We start from the raw sequence: 20,213 nt of genomic DNA, 5'->3' as shown, positions 1-20,213 counted from the left end.
TTTGTCAGGCATTGCAGGCAGATCAATCAGGCAAGGGGTGAATACTCCTGTCTCTGAAGTCAAGGCCTCCCAACATATTTGCAGTCTACAGCACAAGAAAGGCCCAAACTGTTGCTGGTTTGCCCCAGCAAGTTTATGCTTAGGTTCAAAACCATTTAATTTTGCCATTACCATTGCATAAACAATGGCATTTTATAGAGTCAAAGATTACAGTAAAAAACCTAAACTATCGTGTCTGGTGTTTTGGGTTGTTTGGTTTTGTTGGTTTTTTTTTTTTGCAGATTCTGCCATTTATTGGTTGTGTTTTCAGGTTAATATATCATTTTCCAGGCAAAAGTGGTCAAAGAAGTTGATAAAAAACATCCAAAGGAAAAATACCCAAAGAAATGCAGCCCTTTGAGAGCACATTCATTTTCTGGTTTATCTTGTTTAGGAACACCAGTGCTGAGTTTCTGTGGGAAGACATGCTGCCAATGACATGTGTCTTAGATGATGATACTGACATTAAAGACAAGGTTGACTTAACTGAGCTCTGTATCATTTCAGATATACTCAAAGGAAATCCATTGTGACTGCATAAAGACAACAGTACACTTCAATTTTGTCTTAGAAATTACAAATCTGGAAATGCCAAGTCAACTTTCACACCCTGAATGTGTCCTTGTGCAAGCACTGTGTCACTGTGTTTTTCCTTTCCTTTCCTTTCCTTTCCTTTTTTTCTTTTTCTTTTTTTAAATTTCTTGTGTATAAGACATAGTTCTATCCATTCCAGATTACTGAATCTAGACAAGATTCCCCCTATTTTAAGGTTCCCTATTGGAATGAAAAAACATGTTAGGAAATGCCACACCACTTCTTGGTAAGTAATTTTCATTTCTTCCCAGCATTTATCTGGCCAGATGAATGTGAAATGGGGCTTGAGAGCACTCAAAAGGGAATGAAGGAGCACTGCTCAGGTTCTCTTTGGCAGAGAAGGTATAGCATATCGGTGGAAAGGAGCCCCTTTGAGTTTTAGCCTTAGAAAGCTCAGTAGCATCAAAAGCTCTGACACCAGGCTTCCCTACCTTGAGACAGACGTGATCCAATGCAACCAAACTTCTAGACAGCCAAAGAGTTTATGTGGATCCAGCCTTGCAGACAAAAAAGAAACTTTTCCTCCTAAAATGAGACTCTTCCCTCCTTAGGTAGAGAAAGGGGGACAAAGACAAATTCAACCTGTACCCTCTCTGTAGGGCACCACAGCCTTTGCCCTAAGATGGCCACTGTTCAGCATGCTGTGCTTCATGTGCTGTGGAAGTAACTGGTGTAAACTGGTGAGCAAACAGCACACATATCAAACCATCCACGCTGAAAGACATGGATGTGCTTAAAGCATGACAAAAGTAAAGAAACGCATGGCAAGAGAGGGACTCTCAAGCTGAAAGAGTGTCATGGATGAGAAAACACAGTTAACCAATAGCAGAAACAAAAGGGGAGGGGGAAAAAATCCCAGAGGAGCAGAGCCCAACATCCTGCAGCAACTCCCTGAAAGAAATGGAGATTTTTGGCATCAGCCTGCCTTTTGTAGAGCAGTTACTGGCTCCACCAAAATTTGGCTGATGGGCTTCCTTACAGCATGTAGGTGTACCTTGCAAACAGCCCTGCTGGGCTGACTGGTGAGTAAAATTGTACAAAAGAGGGTAAGAGAAGAAAAATGCAGAAAGATATGAGCTTTTCTTACCCAACACAATTAACTTCCAGAACTTAATTAAAAAAATAACTAGAGAAGATTCCTGCAAAGACAAAACTGCAATCCAAGGAAAGGATCATCTTAGGAGGAAACTGCAGAATTATGCTTTCTGTAGGTGTGATACCTGAACCAGCCAGGCTAAACTAGATACAGTGCTCTTCATGTTGAGATAACCTCTCTTGCAGCAGGCCACCACAGGAGGTTATCCTGTAGCTCTCGAAACACCAGCGTCACAACGTGTAAGAAAACAAAGCCTCTAATTAAAATGTCATTGCGTATTTTCATTATTTATGGGTATTGTGAAACATGCATCTCAAGGAGTAAGTTAAAGTAGGGCATAGAAGGAACACGTGCCTTTGGAAAATCATGTACTACCTCTTCTGCACTGCTCCTGTGGGGAAGTACTGGAAAAGCTCAGCCTGGTGGGTCTCGGGCAGAGCTGGCACATCAGGAGAAAACACCATCCCATGCCGAGTTGTTTAATACAATGCCACGTCTCTTTTCCCCTGAATTAAGCTAGAAAAAGATTTACTCCATGTTTTGAAATCTGGCTGAGAGAGACTCCAGAGCAGCAGTCCATGCTCAGAGCACCGTTTCACTGGAATGTGGCAGGTAAGTAGCAACTACCATTTTTCTATTATTCAACAGATGTTTGCTGGTTACAGTGAAAACTACAAGAAAGGTCAAAAACTTGAATGTCCTTACAAATTAAACTGCCTTCTCAAACTCATGATTATTATTTATCTGCTCTAGGTTGAGAGGACTATGTGGAAAAAATCTTAGCTCTCTATTGCCATTGAAGCACTGCTAAGAGCAGAAAAACCTCAGGCTGCAGAGGGGATGCCCAACTGCAAACTTCTACAAGCCCTAAAAACTTACACTGTACATGAAGTTTCGAAAACTGAAGATGAATTACATGTTTTGTTTTGCACAATGCCTGTTTTAATTATATCTACCGCTAACTACTTTAAAGCTCTTTTCATAAAGTTACTGTTGTTCTCACCACACAGCACACCAAGAATTATTAAAATCTGAATAAGTCCTGTTTGTTGTTTGACATGATTTATCTATTTATCTAAGCCCATGTGTTCCCCAGGAGGAATGGCAACACATTAGTTCCCTCCTGCCCAAGCAAAGTAGAAACACTTTGTATTATATTACATTATATCATAAACTTTGGTAACCACTATTTCCCTTCATGAAAAACCACACATGTTGCCCTCTGCCTTTAGCAGGCACACATGGGTTCCAACTGGTTGCCATTAAGTTTCAGGTTTTAAAACCTGCAAACAAACATACGGTAGAAGTTAAAATTATGCACTGCTGCTAAATTTGCTGTGTGTACTGCAGGAGGATGGTCTGAAAAAACCATGTTAACAGTTCAACATTTAAACAAAAAAAAAATTAAAAAAAAAAAAAAAAAAGAAGGAGGGGCATGATTTTGAGTTTGTATGTTCTATCTGCAGCATCTCATTTCTCCTCGTTTAACTCTCTGTCCATACTAAGAACACAACCAGCCAAGACTTTAAGCGAATAGGACCAGTGAGATAAATTCTGAGACACAAAGTGTCTTTTTTTTCTGTTCCAAGCAGTAAAGCTGTTGCAGGGTGAGGCAGGAGCAGGCAGCAAAGCGAGGGGGTGTGAAGGGGACTGGCCATTAACTTATCAGTTCCAGGCCTTGGCTTTCTAATTGACAACCTCAGGGCTACTTTCATCACTTGTCGACTTCAAACCCACACTCAATTTTTCCTTTAGATAATGATGCAACTATAACATAACGGTGTTTCTGACATATTGCAGCATGTAGAAGTAGGAAGATTTTCTCAGTAGCTTAGTTTAACAGGAAAGTAAAAAAAACCCCAACTCTTAAACGGTTTTCACATCTATCAATGTCTCAAAAAAAAAAATCAGTAAGAAAACAGATTGTATACTTCCAGTATGCTGAAGTCACTGTTTGGTGCTGACCCAACCCAAAGCACCTTCAGTGCTTTACTATCACTAAAGATTTAACAAAACAAGTGAATAGTTAAGGCAATAAGCCCACAAAACATGTATTTATATATAAAGCCTAAATAAAGGAACCCACAGAACTTTGAAAGGTACTACAAGTTAGAGAACTTGAACAATAAATTCCTCAAATGTCATAAAAAATATACTGATGACGTGCCATCTAGAAACCTTATGTCCTTCACAAAGGAAATACAGAAATAACAGGAATGCTGCCACGGACACATCCCTACAGAGAGACAGAAAAACCTGACTCCTGTTCCACCCCCCAGAAATCTGAGTGGTGGCTAAAGGCAGCCAAGCCATTTAAGCAGAGTAAGGTCCTCCAGTAAGTATATTCATCACATTTGGATCATAAATATAAAAAATACTAGATTTTGTCAAGTAACAGCATGTCCACAGGCAGCAAAGCATCTGGGTCTAACATAAACAGTCACATAACTGCCTTTTAATAGTGGATATAAAGGTTTGAGTCCTGCAGTCGGCTCTGCAAAGGCCTGGGGTCACACTGAGCTCAGTGCAGTGTCTGGGGCCCTGAGCACGTCAATCCAGGCAACAAAAGCAGCATCAGAACATGGAATAATACGGATGTGCTTCCGAAGCGCAGCCATTCCGCCGGCTCCTATGTGATCCACGTGGGGAGGGATGACAGGCTGGATACCACACTGCACAGCCAGGTGCTGCTGGAACTGGTGTGCATAAACAGGCAGGTATAGAACTAATCCAGATTAACAAAGCAAAGACGCTGCAGGCAGACTTGATTTGCAGTCAGCTCTTGTCTCCGCTGGCATTTGGGCTCTGATGGTGCAAATGGGCACCCAGGTAACTTCCGTCACAGGACATTAATGTGGCCATGAATTTCTAAGGCTTACACTGGCCTGACTGGAAGAGTTCAGCCCCAGCCATTTAAGATTACAGATATGGATGCCTCATTCCAGGGAGCAATTGCTACATTTTGGTCATAAACTTTAAAACAATGGCTCCAGCTCTTATTTGAGGATTAACAGCGGAGCAGGTAAGGAAAGCAGTACCTGCTCTGAGAAAAAACACTGGGCTCTGTGTTTCCTTGGGCTGCCCTTTCAGGCCTTCTAAATCCATAAAGCTGCAGCATATTGTGAATTTTGCAGGTTACATTGCCTGTTCAGAGTTGTAACAATGGCACATCACCACATCACCACATCACCCCCTTTCAAGTGTCGTGCATGCTGCCACTCCTTCAAACAATAAGAATGCAAGAGCTCTCCCTACAAAATGCCTGGCCCACATCATGGGCAAAGGTCACCAGTCACCAAATATTATTAAAAAGTCAGGACAAACTTATTTTATAGCCAAATTAACAGCTCAGCAAAACAGTGGGCTGTAACAGGGAAGATAGTAAGTCCAACAGCTGGGCAGTTCAGCTGCTAAGGTTTTTACTGGGATCATTGCCCGGGATGTTTTGGGGTTGTTTTGGACAAAAGAGATATCAACACAAGAAGTGTGAAAACTCAAGTTATTACATGAAATATTAGAGGCAGGTGGTTTTCCATTTTTTTAAAACCAAATCCCCACCACCTTCGCAATTTTGCCGCTCCAAGGCTGCAACCAGCAGTACAAACCGTTCCCTTTCAGGGTTTGGGGCATGGGTTTTACAAGCCTGTTTTGCCTTCCTGCAGGCACTTTGAGCTTATAAATGGCACCTTTCAGTGTCCTGAATTATGAAGGGCAGCTAGTCCTGAATTCTCCTGTCGCTTAATGATCTCACATAAAATGAGGTCCACAAAACTTTTACTACCGCTGCAGTTCAAATTCGCAGGTGAAGAACCACCAGGGAAAGGATGTGGACATCTTTTGCTTTCCTAATTTTCCAGGTGCAAGAAAGTTTCCCACTTGGACTTGAACAATTATTTACTCTCAAAGCGAAGCCTGATCTAAATAAAAAGACTTCAGTATGTTCCCCTGATAAGCACTGGGAAAATTCAAGGGGAAACCACTTGAGAACAGCACATGCTAGTATCAAATTTAGGTTAAAAACAAAATTAGGTTAAAAAGACCCTATCTAAGTATTTATTAGTCTTTTTTTTGGACCTAATATTTTTCACTTATCACAACTAAGTATATCTGGCACTCAAGGATTATAAATAATATTTAATTAAAACATTGATTGGTTCTGCCTTTATTCTGGTAATAATATCCAATGTTTGGAAAACATGCTGCACCTTAGCAGTATGAACAAAAAGTCAAAAGAAAATCTTTCAAAAAAAAGAAAGGATTTTGTTTGTTACAAATTACTTCTGCATTTATATAAAGATTTAATGATTCATAGCATGCCAAATACAATGCTAATGAGCTTTGAGTTGTGTTTTTCATTTTTGTTAGATTTTTTTTCCTGCTAAAAACAATTACTAGAGGCCATTCAATGCCACTGCATAAACCAGGAAACCTAGTAAAACTGCAGGTAAAATTGGTATTTTGTTTCAAGTGTGGCTCAGGAGTCCAATTCACTTGTTGGTGAGCTGCATATTTCAAATAGCACCTACAACTCCTTCAAAAATGGAAGCCAGGTAAGATGCTTTTAAAAAACGCATTTACAACATTCATTAATGAAAAACAAAAATTAAAGAGTGTAAGCTTACCATGTAATTCCTTCCTTCCGAGGATGAACATCTTAGCCTTTCTGCTTTCTTCTCCATTTTCCAATGAAAGGTAGATAAACGAGCAGAAATATAAGCTCTTAATTCTCAGCACCTCTTAGAGGACACACGTGCCCATAGGAGCTTAAAAACCTTCCTGGAGAGCATTATTAATCTTTCTGCTAACAGCACAGAATTGTTAAAGCCTATTAAAACACCGTCTAGTCATAGACATGCAAGTCTTGCTTTTCAGTGACCTGGTTTCAAGAAACAAACAAAAAGTCAGTGGAAATTATACCAAATTAACTTTCATCATTCAGTTACACAGATCACTGCCCACCTCAACTACTAACTAGATACCAAACATCGTCCTTCTAAAACAAACCTTGCCATCTACCACATAGAATAGTTTGAGTTGGAAGGGACCTTTGAAAGTCAGCTAGCCCAACTCCCTGCCATGGCCAGGGACATCTACTAGTAGATCAACTATTCAGTCTAATAGAAACCCTACTTTGACCTTGCTTTGTCCTTGACCTTGCTCCTCCACCTCTGCCTTTGGACCTAGGAATATTTTCAGAAATCAGAAAATAATTCCAACTGCTTTCTTCGCAGGGTGTAGCACTCCTGCTTGGCTGCAGCCAAGCTGCTGCCCATTTACACCACTGCAACTCAAGCTACTATTAATGCCTTGGACTTCAGTCTTCCGAGTAACATGTGCATTACTCCAAAGGCTTTCAGATGACTTTTTAACTGAAAACATCCAGGATGTTGGGGGTTTTAACAAATCATCATAGCTGTTGCCCAGCAGCTGATAAGGCTGAAGTTAATTAATGTTGCCAGGAAATAGAAATATAGCTGCGATGAGTTAGTCTTGTTATGCCCATATTCAATATTTCCCCTCCTTTCCTTGAAGAGCATTTCACCAACTTAACGAAAACCATAGAAACAAACACAACCCCCCAACCTAATAGACTGACTGAAAGATATTCACACTAACTAACCCTGCTCTCCAGTTCACCCCCCCCCCCCCCCAAAATCCCACTGACAATATCAAGAGTGGGGAATCAAACCCCTTTATTACCGAGTCCACAGCAGATAAAGCAGCAATTGTGCTTATACAGTACTGGAAGTGTAGCTACAACATAGCGTGACAGCTTGTTAGTGTTGAAAATATATAAGCTCTTTGTAATTGTGCCTTTGGAATGCCATCTGTCTTGAATTAACGTCCACCTGGGATCATGTTTCGATGACCAATATGGACAGATTACTGGAACTTTAAAACCTCGCTTTCTTTGTAATTGACATTTAAACTGTTTGAAGTTTCTCATTAAGTCCTTTTTTACAAATTAGGTGCAGATGTATAAAGCTAAATGTACAGTACTAAGGGAAATTAGGTCACCTGAATGCTCAATAATAAAATGTATCAACTGTTTAAGTGCAATGAGTACATTAAAATTTAGAGATCAACTTTATGCCCCAAATTCTTCAAAGTTTCATCGTTCCCCTTTAATTGCTGCAGAGCCCCTGATGCCAACCATTTTTAATTAAAAAGGCAGAGAAGAAGGCGGGTTTGGCCACGCAGCCAGTGACAACCAGACAGCCCTGTCCCACAAAGAGCTAGAGAAGGCAGGGCAAGCAGCCACAGAGATGCCCATTTCACAGGGACAGGCAAGTCCTATTTACACCAATGATGCCAGGAGATGTAAAGGGCACAGGGAGACTTGAGAAGTAAATATAGGTCTGACAAGAAAATAAGGGAAAATATATAAAGGAGACTTGTTCAACATCCTGGGGCTAAGTAACCACAAGCTGACCTCCAAACCCACTTGCAGTCGAAGTTCTGCAGACCTGCTGTGCTCCTCAGCCTTGTGGGGCGGAAGAGGGAAGTGCAAAAAGGGCAGTGGCTGGAGAAACACCTCCATTCACAGCCTGGCTGACAAAATAAGGGCAAATTGAGTATTTCCCCTTTTCAAACAAGGAGGTTCAGAACTCAGGGAAGTGTGAGAAAGGGGTCCTGGAGAAACCACCACCAGAAGCTCATGATGTGCAGAGGACAGGATGAGATATACGGGGGTTCATCAGCAGAAATTCTACAAAGCTCTTGGCATCAAAGGGCTTTTACCTGCCAGAACGGCTCTTAAGACAAGAGACTTTAAGTAGGGCTGCCCAGTCTCCTGAACAGGTATGAAAACTCCAGGGACCCCATTCACCCAGCCTTTATGAGCAGCCAAGAAATACTGCACAAGTGTGTGAAAGCTCAAAGATGGAAGGCACTGAGCACCCACCAAGGGAACACACACCCTCCTTTTCCATGCAGGGCCACCAAGCAGGGCTGGCATTGGACCTCAAGATGCCGTCCTGCAGCTGGCAGTGCTTAAACTCAATGCAATCACACACACAGGTTTGGTGGAAGGTCCATTAACCTTCTCTCCTGGAGAAAGGTCTCCCACTCTTAAGTTGGGACACCATCTACATAAAATGCACAAATTCAGATCCTTTTGGCACCACAGCTAGCACACTGGTTCTGGAAATGACACCAGGATGCATACCCTGGCTCTCTACTTGTAAGCATGGAGGTGCGATGGAAGAAGCAGTCTTCTCTTAAAAGCTGGTAAACAAGACCAATACACTGTCAACCACATCTCTTTTTGTCTGCTTAGACTATATTTGTGTGCTTAGACTACTCTTAGCCAGAGTGTCTTCAGTACCACTACTTATTACAATGATTTTAAAAAGCTTTTCTGCTCACATCCCCTTATAACCCTATTCTGGTAAGCTACTAAAACTCTTGGCAAAAGAAGTGTAAACTTTTAACTGGATACGTTTCTGCTGCTTCTGATAAACACCCAAGCAATTTTGCTGTGAAATTGTCCATGCTTCTGGTTGCAAAATGAACAGCAGCCCCCCTCTGGTATCAGAACAGGAGATTCAGGTTTCCTCATCCACAGGTTAATTCTCCAGTGCTCGTACACATCTTCAGTTCAAGGAGGAATTCAGAAAAAAAGTGCATATTTTTAAAAGAAATAAAAATTGAACCAGCTATATGTAAGCAAACCCCAACACCTGGAAGAGAATAAAACCTGACTGATATAATACAGCAAGATAACAACATTTTCCAGGAGAGGACAGCCCAATTCATTTGCAAAAGGAATGAGACAGAGGAGTAACTCATTTGCCATGCATGTAGAAAAAGAAAGGCTTCTAAGGAAGATGTATTTGTACCCAGTTCTGTTTTGCTCACACATTGTACAAACACTGACTTTCATTTGGGTAATGAGTTTGCAAAGGCAGGTACAGGACCACACAGGACTGTCCAGAACAGTGCAAGCTTTAACCAGACCAGTTGAGGTGCCAGTGGTGATTAGCCGGACACGCTCAGCTTTGCACCCTGCTTCTCATTAGCATTAATTATCTGTCATCATACCTCTGCTGCTGCCAGGATGAAAACTGGCTTGGGCAGTAGTTTCACAGTCCTTAATGCCAACTATGGAGTTGCCAGAGTGCACAACAGGGAGCTTATATTGGCCCTGTGTCTTTCTGCCAAGGGCAGAGGAGAGCAGAGACCTGGTTCAGCAGAAAGCTGGAGCAGAGTGAAGAGGTAACACCTTCTTTGCTGTAAGACCTCTCAATGTAACTTTAACCTGACAAAAATGTTTGAGTGAATTTGAAAAACCAGAGCTAAGGCTCAGTTTTGTAACGGGCTTCACCTGGCCTAGCAGTGATGGTTGATAGAAGGCCCCATCCTACACGTGCCCTCACACACAGCCCAGCGATGCAAGGTAGACCAATGCTGGTTGCAAGGTAGAGAGAGACTCCATCAGGTCCATCCCCAGAGACAGGATCACAGTGCCAGGGACTTGATTAGTGGTGTTCAGGGTGTTCCCTCTCTCCTCAATGTGAGCTACTATCAGGTTCTCACCTCACTAGCAACACGACAATATTAGTTTCGATGAACCAAAGTGACCTTGCAGAAAAGCAGACTCTGCACATGTGGCTCAACAATTCTGCCAGATAAAGTGTTTTTATCACTAGAAAGTCACACTTTCAAATAATTTTCACCCTGAGGGCATAATCTCAAAAGACACACTTAAAAAGGTGTAAAACATAAAATGAGTGATTTTTTTTTGATACAGGTTAAGGAAAGAAATCCCTCACAGACATAACACTTTATTGATATTCTTGGTCACAGCTCTATACACGCCAAACAGGATCAGCTACTGCTAAGGACCACGATTCATGTCTTTCCATTTAAACCCTGCAACAAAGAATAAAACTATTTCACAACTAACAAAGAGGAAACCTTTAATTTGCTAGAACAATTTCAGCTCCCATTGCATTAGCACCCTCCAGTGTCCACTACATGAAAAACAACATCTTCACTAATTTACCAAGCAGACACAGACTTGGAGCGTGAAACACAAGACACAGCAGCGGTGGATTCCTGGGAGGGAAGATGGCAATTGGTGATGGGAGAAGAAACTCCCAATGCTAGAAATTTTAAATGACACAGGCACAGTCTCTGAAGAAGATCTGACACGGGGTTATTACTCTTCTCAGGTTCCTTTGTTCCTAGCAGGCATGCTGGTGCCCGCACCTTTGGCATGACAAGATCTACGTGCGCACACTGTATATTCCATACTTGCAGCATTCCACTGAGATGTGGATGCAGCCTTTGACTGATTCAGTACAGGCACGTGGCTATGGATCTGCCTGGAATATGCCATGCAAATTAATACACGTAATAAAACCCTCTCAATACATGGGTGAAGCAGATGCGAGCTTGGCTTGCTGAGGGCAAACAGGTGACCGTGCTTGCATGTGCAATGCTCTTCTCTTGCAGCATAATCACCAAGAAAAGAGAGAACAACAGAAAAAAACAGCTGCATTTGTTACTTAAAAACAGCTGGATGAAGGGGTTTTTAATTTTTTCCAACAAGACAAAAACCTTTCCCAAGCAGGGAGAGCCCAGGAGGCTCTGGAACATGGCAAATAAGCAAAACCAGCTCTGGGTACCTGCCTGATAAATGACACAAATACTTGGTCCACCTTTTCCGGGCAGCACTGCTTCCCTCCAGCTTCACAGGGGCAGCAGCATGCACATGAAGAGAGGATGGCAGCAGCTGGAAAGGCAGCCACACCGCATCAGAGGTACCTGCTGTAATTAGGGCCCCAGCCTGACAGCATGGCAGAGAGCTCTGTGGAACACGGGCACCACAGTCCGGACCCAGTGGCACCTGCCAATTCTTGCTAAAGACCAGGAAGCTGTTAATTAAATCCAAACAACATGTTCATGGATTGTTGACATTTGAAGTCATCCCTGTATTTTCTCTCCCAGCTGCACACAGCCCCATGGCTGCCTAGCTCAAAGGTGAGCAGGCACTTCTCATGCATTATCCTGCTCTGGTCTCTGATTGCTTGGATGCCCAAAATTCTGTGGTCTCTACCTGCCCAGTGGCCTCTTGGGCTCCACAGCAGCACTGATGGCAAGGGGCAGGCAAATCCCACCACAGGGAGGCCATCACATATTTTGAGAGACGAGCACGGGTGTCATGATACCTGGCAGCCATGTCTCAACCCATGGCATCACCAGCCAAAGAAGCCCCTTCTGAGCCACGGCTGGAAGAGAGGAGCCTCACCATGGGCATGCAGCCAGCCTCCTCTCCCAGCATTGAACAGGCGCTGTGCACACATAAATGTCATTACCCGACTGCCCTCACGCTGTGCAGACTCCTCTTCCCCCCCATAGTATGAATATTCAGAATTCTTCAAGACCAGAAATAGCAAGGCATAGCATTTATGATTCTGCACTAATATGGGGGAAAAGTGGTGAAAACAAGGGGGGAAAAAAAGGCATGTACATGCATGCATCTTCTCCAGGAACAGGATGCATGCATCGTCTCCAGGAACAGGCTGTAAAAGTACACTGAAGGAGGTAGGCTGGAAAAATGACCCTGGGTGCTATGCAGGACAGTTACTCTGGGCAGGAATGACTGACGTGGACTTTCTGGGCTCTTCACTGTGCCTCTAGCACAGCACAAAGCACTCCAGCTGCCCCTGAGGCTCCCCAAGAACACCAGCATCAATATTGCATGTTCACAGTAACATCTACGTTACAGTTTTACAGACTGCATAGGCTTTCGTCACTCAGCTATAAAATATTTACAGAATCATGGTCTCAGCAGAGAACGCGAGAATTTAAAGCTTTAAATATTGATATTAAAATGAATTAACACTTGATTGCCTTCCTAATATTAATACAAAAAAACCCCGTGCTCTCCTTCTAGAAGCGCTGGTGAAAACCTGCCTTAAATGAGCACAGACCCAACAATCGCTCCCTCTGGCAGAAGTCACTCTCTGCCCGCCGGGAACATGCAGGCACACACCTGCAGGCAGAAAGCTGGCATCAAACCTACACAGATCTACAGATCTCTCGGAGGAAGGTGCAAGGGAGCCTTTGTCTTACGTGGCACATGTCACTCGGAGCCTGGTCCTGCACACGGACCTGTAAGGCGATCCTCTATTTAAAGTAGAGCTTTTCCTAGCATTCCGCCCTAAATCTGTGCTATTCCTGACAGCTATTCACCCATCTGTGGGAAAGCACCTGGTGATTTCAGTCCCTTGACAAGAGAACACACGTTGCCTACATAACCTTCCCTCATCCAGCCACTGCCACCACAGGAGCACGGGGACTCCGCACGCCCCGGACTCACAGGGGGCTCCCGAGGCCCCGGATAAGGGATGCTGAGGGGGCTTCTGACAGCCCCGCTTCTGCCCACACCACCACTTATGCTGGGCCATCGATGGAGGAGGCGACACAGGATGCTCTAAAAACAACAGGAAAGCCAACGGTGTGGAGCCAGCCCGCCTTGCCCCGCGGTTCCCCTGCGGGAAATGGGGCACGGTGCCCGTGAGGAGCCCGCTCGGTACAAGGCTGGGCGCCGCAATGGGAAAGACCCAAGGTCACTCTCCATGCAGGAGCTGCACCAAAGCGGACAACCGGGCAAGGGCAATGTTCTGGTAACCGGGGGAATCACGGAATAGTTTGAGTCGGAACGGACCTAAAAGACCATCTCATTCCAACTCCCCTACCGTGGGCAGGGACACCTTCCACTAGACCAGGAAGTCGACTTCCATTCCCACGTTGCCCGTGCCCGAACGCCAGCCCCGCCGCCCCGGGCCCGGCCGCCCCTCCCCCGCACTCGCAAGGGGGGATCCGGGGGAGACCCCCGGGCGCGGCTTCCAGCGGGGGAAGGGGGGAGGGGCGCCGGGGGTCCCGCCCCGCCCCGCGCGCGGGCCCGTCACTCACAGCCTCCGCCTCCCCGCGCGCAGCCCAGCCCGCCAGCACAGCCCCGCCGCCATCGCGCCGCCGGGACACGCCCCGCGCTCCCATTGGCTGCGCTGGGACACGCCCCGCTCTCCCATTGGCTGCGCTGGGACACGCCCCGCGCTGCCATTGGCTGTGCCGGGCGGCCCGCGGCACGCCCACACGGCGCGCTCGGCTCTGACGTCCCCGCGGGGGCGGGGCCCGGGAGCGCTGCTGCAGGGCCCCCAGGGCCCGGAGCCTGCTCTGGCTGGGATGCTCCAGCTCCGCTCCCCTCTGCCGGCAAAGGACCGCCGTGAGTGGGAGTAGTTCGTTCGTGCAGAGCATAAAGAGACAAGACCAAAGGTAACATAGGAAGTAGCAGAGGATGGGGTAGGAAAGAAACAAACCTGAGAAGAAAAGGGTCTTGAAAATGAAATAGGGATTGTGATTCTGTTTTCCATCAGTCCAGACTTAGACTGAGAATATAATTTTCTTTGCCTTGATGCTGGAATGTGCCAGAGGCCACAAAGCAAAATCCCAGCAAGCTCCTCCAATATTGTGGATATTTCAGTCAGGTTTCCAAAAGACATGAGCTTGGATCATGCCACCTCTTTGTCCCAGCATCTCACATTCCTACCCTTTCACAATGGCTGAACATGTTGCCCATTTTGGACCAAGTCTGGCCGTGAGAGAGAGATCCCCAAGACACCCAGTTGCAACAGCTTTTATAAAAACAAGAGAAGGATAATAAAACAACACCCCAAACCAGTGCCCCAACTCCTTAGAACACCCAGGTTCACATCCACATGGGTCAATTGCAAGTCTTCATGGGAGGGCCTTTTTCTTTCTTAGGGTCACTGAGTTTTGCCATATAACTTTGTTCTTTTCCCGACACACAATTGGCTTTTCTTCTTCAGAGGGCTGTGTGGAAATCTTCCAGTCTGGCTTAGCATCACTTTACTAGGGAAGTAGTGTCAGCAAAGCATGAGTTTCCCCTCCTAGCAGAAATAAAATATGCTGTTTTGCAGAGCTGTGCTGAACCGTGAACATGACCTGCGCTCAGCTTCCCTCCCCTATGTAATCTTGCGTGCAAGTCATGGGCGATACCACTTGAATCTGACACACTGTGATAACAAACATTTCGTTATCACCAGCAGCATGACAGCGTTAACCCTTCTCAGCACAGCTCCAGTGAACTGTGTGTGGCAGAGACTGTTCCTTCTCCTTCCTATCACTGATGCCTCCTTCCCTTCTCCCTCTCCTCCCACCAGTCTTACTTCCTTGGGGAACTTCCTCATGCAGGATGATATTGCACGAGATGGTGGAGGAGAACCTTGGACTTGTCTCTTGCCCCTCTCTTATTTCTGTAGGGACAGATTTTCTTCCTGGCACCTCTCTTGTCTTTTCTCCTTCCAGCTCCAAGACTCCGATATGTACAAAATGCTCTCCTTCCCCACTTCGCTGATGAGGATGGCCTGCAATGGGGAAAAAAAAAGAGATGTGTGGCACCTGATAGACCCTCTTGGCTGTTGTTTCTCTATGGCTCCCCGTAGAGAGGAGAGGAGAGGATGGGAGCAGCCTGGAGAGGACACGAGCAGGGGTACAGCCAGACCAGGCAGAACCCCTGAAATGTGCATCATAGAACCACAGAATATGCTGAGTTGGAACGGACCCAGAAGGATCATCAAAGTCCAACTCCTGGCCCTGCACAGGACACCCCAAGAGTCACACCATGTGCCTGAGAGTGTCGTCCAAATGCTTCTTGAACTCTTGTCAGGCTGGTGCTGTGACCACTTTCCTGGGGAGCCTGTTCAGTGCCCAGCCACCCTCTCAGTGAAGAACCTTTTTCTAATATCCAACCCAAACCTCCCCTGACACAACTTCAGGCCATTCACTTGGGTCCTGGTGACCAGAGACAGAGACAAGAGAAGAATCTTGCTTGCAGCAACAGCATTTAGTGCAACAATGTCAGGGAGAGGCAGGACGCTGTGCTGACACGAGCAGCTTTCAGGTTTTGTCAGAAGTCCAAATAGCCTTTCTTCAGCACTAGTAGCTGAGTGTAGGTTTTGCATCCACTAGCATTGGAAAACCTGGAGTATCCTGGCCTGTTGCATCCTTTTGACTTTTAAATGATCATAGGAACACAGGGACATTAATTAAATCTCATTACCATTTTTTCTCTTTATTCTGGAAAAAATACTGTTTATCTGTCTCATCCTTTTAAAATAGGAAGCCTTTTAAAGATGCTGTGTTTTTACTTAATTGGATTAAGCCAATGTAACATTTTCCAGGATGCTCAGAAGGTATTTATGAGCCTAACTCCAACTGACATCCTCAAGAGTTACATGCGAAGTACTTTTGAGGATGTGAGTCCTACAGCAGCAGTATGGTTGGGGCTAAGACCCCTGGTGCCATGTGTACATGAAGCATGCATGCAGAAAAGGGCTGCTCAGCTCATTTGGGGCTGGTCATCAGAATTATACTTCTGTGGGTGCTTTTGGGTTTTGTGTCTCCTTGCAAAAATTCATCTGCACAAATGCTTCAGCTGAAGGTGAGATAACTGCACACAATCAGAGAGAGGGATCCTGCAATTTCTCAGATAGAAAGCAAATAATGAAGGTCAAATGGCTCATGGGTTGCACTAGGGAAAATCATTTAGCAACTATAGTGGATTAGGAAAAATATTCTAAAAAAAGGTAACTACCTACCAGTTTTTCTTATTTCAATAAAGCATCACACCAAACACAGTGTACATTTCATGTACAGTATTTTTTTCAATTGTTAGATTTCAAACTCCGTTTTTGTAATGTTGGTCTAGTATCTTCTGAGATGTTGAATGAATAAGGTTGCTACAAAAGGGCAAACCAAGTATTTTGGCAGGATATGTGGTGGTCCTTGTTCTACAAGCATTTTCTAATTCTTTGGTGATCTCTTAATGGTATGATAGTGACTAAAACAAGTATTTTTGAATGAGAAAGGGAAAAGGAAGCAGTGTACTACTGCAGTACTGTAGGACTATTAATAAGTCATGCTGATAAAAATAAATAATTTTTTATTGGAATCTTAGTAGAAAAAAAGAGCTGTGCTGCTGCCTGAAGCTATTGCATGTCAGTGTCCTCTTGACACTCATTTACTTTGATTTTCAAGAGAGAAATGAGCATCATAACAGCCAAGGCATGTTGTGCCTTCCTCTGTGTGTTTGTGTGAACACAAAGGGATGTCCTTCTCAGCTCCTTGAGCAAGACTGGGAAATAAATAACTGTCGGCACCAATCTCGCTGAAGCTCCTGTGCCTGTTTCTGACAGGCACCCCTTTTTGCTGGCCAGCAGTGTTACAGTGCTCCTGTGGTGAATGTGCTGCTTTGGGCCTGAACTCCTAACTGCCCAAATGTTTGCTGCCTCCCGGCTTGGAGACCACTGATCACCCAGGGAGCTTTCTCCTGCAGTGCCTCCCGTGCCACTAGACAGCTCACAGCACTCCCTAACATTACACGTCTCCTCCTGTAGGAGGAGGAGAGCCAAAGGAGGAATGTGCTTTCCAGCAACAAAGTATCTTGAGAACCTCCCCCAAAACTGTATCGGTGTAAGACTAGAAATAAACCATCGTTTTCATGGTGAAAAATTAATTGTCCAGTGTCTATTCATGGCACTGTTATGTTCAACAGAATTGCAGTGCGTGTTGTATCCCAGCAATGCATAGTGTTTTAATTCACCATAAATCCATGTAGAGTACATCATCTGGAGCATTTAGCATTATGCAAAGTGGATTTTGGTGAAATAGCCCTGGTACATTGAGACAGGATCATTTTGTCGAGAAAAGCTTTCTCTGTGGTCTTGAAGGGCCCAAAGCTTCCTTTTCTCAACCACCTCAAAAGCACCACTCAGGCAGCTGCTTCCTCCTCTTGGGAAGGGCAGAGACCCCCCGCTACCATCATCTTATTGAACCAGGGGAAATCCACAGCATTATGCTCTTGGATCCTTCCCAGACCACAGGAAGCTTCTCAGGAAAGGTAAATACCGCTGCTTACCTGGAATGTTCTCTAGAGATTGCTCTGGTTCTTCGCCTTTGAAATCAAACTCTTCCCCAGTAAGCTGGGGATACTGGTAAGCATCATCAACAGATAGAAAGTCAAAAAAGGCAGAAACATCTGGAAAAAACAAAGGGCCAGTAGCTGAGGTGAAGCTGCAGGGAGTAGAAAATATGAGAACAGGTCCAGCCTTAAATTGAAGTGCTTAGTAAGAGATATGAAGAATTCCTCTTTCCAGACATCAGGAGGACATTACAGTGAATTCATTGCCATACAATTCAGATGCTGTTATATGCTACGCAATTTTGGGAGGAGACTATTGAAAAGTGGCTCCATGGAATCACTGGAATTCAGAAAAGTCAAAATATTTTCATGCAGGGAAGCAGAACACACCCCGTGTGCCCTATACACTGGCTGGGAAAGATTAGAAGGTAGAGGGGTGGGGAAATGGGGGAAACAACTGGAAAACAAGAGCTTGTAAGAGGCATTGGAGAGATGTGCTTGCCAGTTCTCCAGGTGGGAGCAGGTGATCTATTAAAAAAGGGGTGTGGTTTCCGCATTGGGTTTCTTATGAGCTGGCAACAACAACTCCTACTCCAGCTGGAGTGTGCCCTTTCCCTGACTACAGACAGAGCTTGGGGAAAAATAACCTTAAACACATGGTGACATTGCCAGGTGAAGATAGGTGGTGGAGACACTCTGCTTTGCATGGTGCTGGAGAACCTCTGCTACAGGCACAGTGGTTTGACTTAAAGCAAGGCAGTGGTGCTGTAGTTCAAAAGCAGGAATGTAACAGACATGGAGCTATTGGGAGGAAATTAATCATAAAAAAGAGTAAAGTGCATCATGATGGGTTTCCTATGTGAAATACTGGCAAACTGTGAGAGGAAATGAGGATGCTAGGAGAAAATTATTATGCACATGTAGAGAAGGAGTGGGCCAAGAAAGTAAATTGTCCTTCTTAACGTTGTTGTTTTGACAGATTTCAAAACTCAAAACATTCTGTGTATCTTATAGTTGATTATATATAAATGCTTGTTGGCAATTTTATGATCACTTTTATTTCAAAGTCATGTCTTTCTATAGATTTGATAGTGTTTTCACCTTTCTGGAGATTCATTAAACTTGCTTTCCTGCAGGATGCTTTGAAAGGCAGGAGATAATCTGCAGGCTTGTTGACACCATAATGCTATGATGGCTTGTGTGCCATTAAAATAGATCACAGAAATGTTCATCTATAGAACCTGAACTCAATACATTGTGTCAGTATACAGTATAGATCCCTTAATCCATAGACTATTATTAAAATAGTGGATTAAGGAGTTGTTTGGGATCAGAGCATGCTGTATGTGTAACAAAACAGTTTAGCTGAGATTAGTGTTTATTACTCAATGCAAAATTTGATTGAAGGGTTCATAGGCGCTTATAATATCCCAGTTTTTATTTTATCACTGAATTACTTTTTGCCATACAAGCTCTTGTTAAGACTTAAGAATTAATCACTGTGTGTGAAAACAATAAAGACTGAATAACTGACATAAATCTAATTAAAATATTTTAGCTTCATAGGAATATAAAATATAGTATTTGGCTGTTTAAAATGCATTGTATGAGAATGTGCATGGAAAGGACATTCAGACTCCCAAAATAATAACTTGTCAATTAAAAATAAAACCAAACATTTAAAATGAGTTCACAAACTGTTACACAGATCAGTGTCAATCTAATTTAAGCCAAAGTGAACTGGAAACCGAAAGTATTTTTTCCATGCAATCTTCTTCTGTCAACAGTCTTTCTGAAATTGTCAGAAGGAGAAGTTTTATTCAACCGTGTGGTGAAGTTGAACTGCGTAAGATAGTAGCAGTTTTACAGACTTGTCTTTAATGCAGCAGAAGGTTGTCAACAAGCCTTTTCGGTGAGGTCTTCACGTGAGCATGGCAAGCAGATGACTTGAGGATTACCAGGGTGCTGGACAGGTCAGCCAGCATCTTAAAAATCTCTTCCATAAAGGATCAAATCTGCAGCCAGAAGCTGTTTACTGGCTGAAGGGGGAGGGAAATGGGTGTGTCTTAAAGGCAGAGACCCTCGGGTTTGTTTGTGTGCCTGCATGGAGTGGTGCCTTTAAAGCTCACTCTGTGTAACAGAGAGCTGAACTCTGCTTGACACTAATTTTCAAGCAAACTAGTAGGCAAAATAAAATTTCAGTTGTGAGGTGCCAACATGTAAAGAAAAAAATTGTGTATAGAAGTCATGATATTTACAAGGTAAGTAGAACAGAGTCTTTTTTTTTCCCCAAGGTGGAACATGCTTATATTAAATTTCAGTTATACTGCAAGTCATATTAAAAAAATAATTTCTAATCCCAGTTTTAGCTGTGGTTTTGTTTGTTTTCATTTTTTAATCCTGTTGCTGCTTGTCCATGTCCCTGTTGTACTTTACTTTATCCAGAAGAGTCTGGATATTTTTGAATGGAGGTTCAGACACTTTCATATCAAGCAGATTAAACTCTATGAGCATGCCTGTGCTGGAGATATC

General features: G+C 44.0%; 1 protein-coding gene across 4 annotated transcripts in view; it reads right to left on the bottom strand.

Annotated features, from left to right (window-relative positions):
• The window catches only part of CLYBL (citramalyl-CoA lyase), a 192,228-nt gene extending 178,497 nt beyond the window's left edge, over nt 1-13,731 (bottom strand). For all 4 annotated transcript variants that reach the window (XM_082279340.1, XM_082279337.1, XM_082279338.1 and 1 more), the window contains exon 1: nt 13,655-13,731. In XM_082279340.1, the coding sequence (XP_082135466.1) occupies nt 13,655-13,707 (53 nt within the window). In that variant the 5' untranslated portion in view covers nt 13,708-13,731. The remainder of the gene's footprint in view (nt 1-13,654) is intronic.
• Nucleotides 13,732-20,213: the final 6,482 nt, after the last annotated feature.

This window comes from Coloeus monedula, assembly GCF_965178545.1.
Source record: "Coloeus monedula genome assembly, chromosome: 3".
In the NCBI taxonomy this organism is placed as follows: Eukaryota; Metazoa; Chordata; class Aves; order Passeriformes; family Corvidae; genus Coloeus; species Coloeus monedula.
This window is presented reverse-complemented; position numbering and strand designations above follow the sequence as displayed.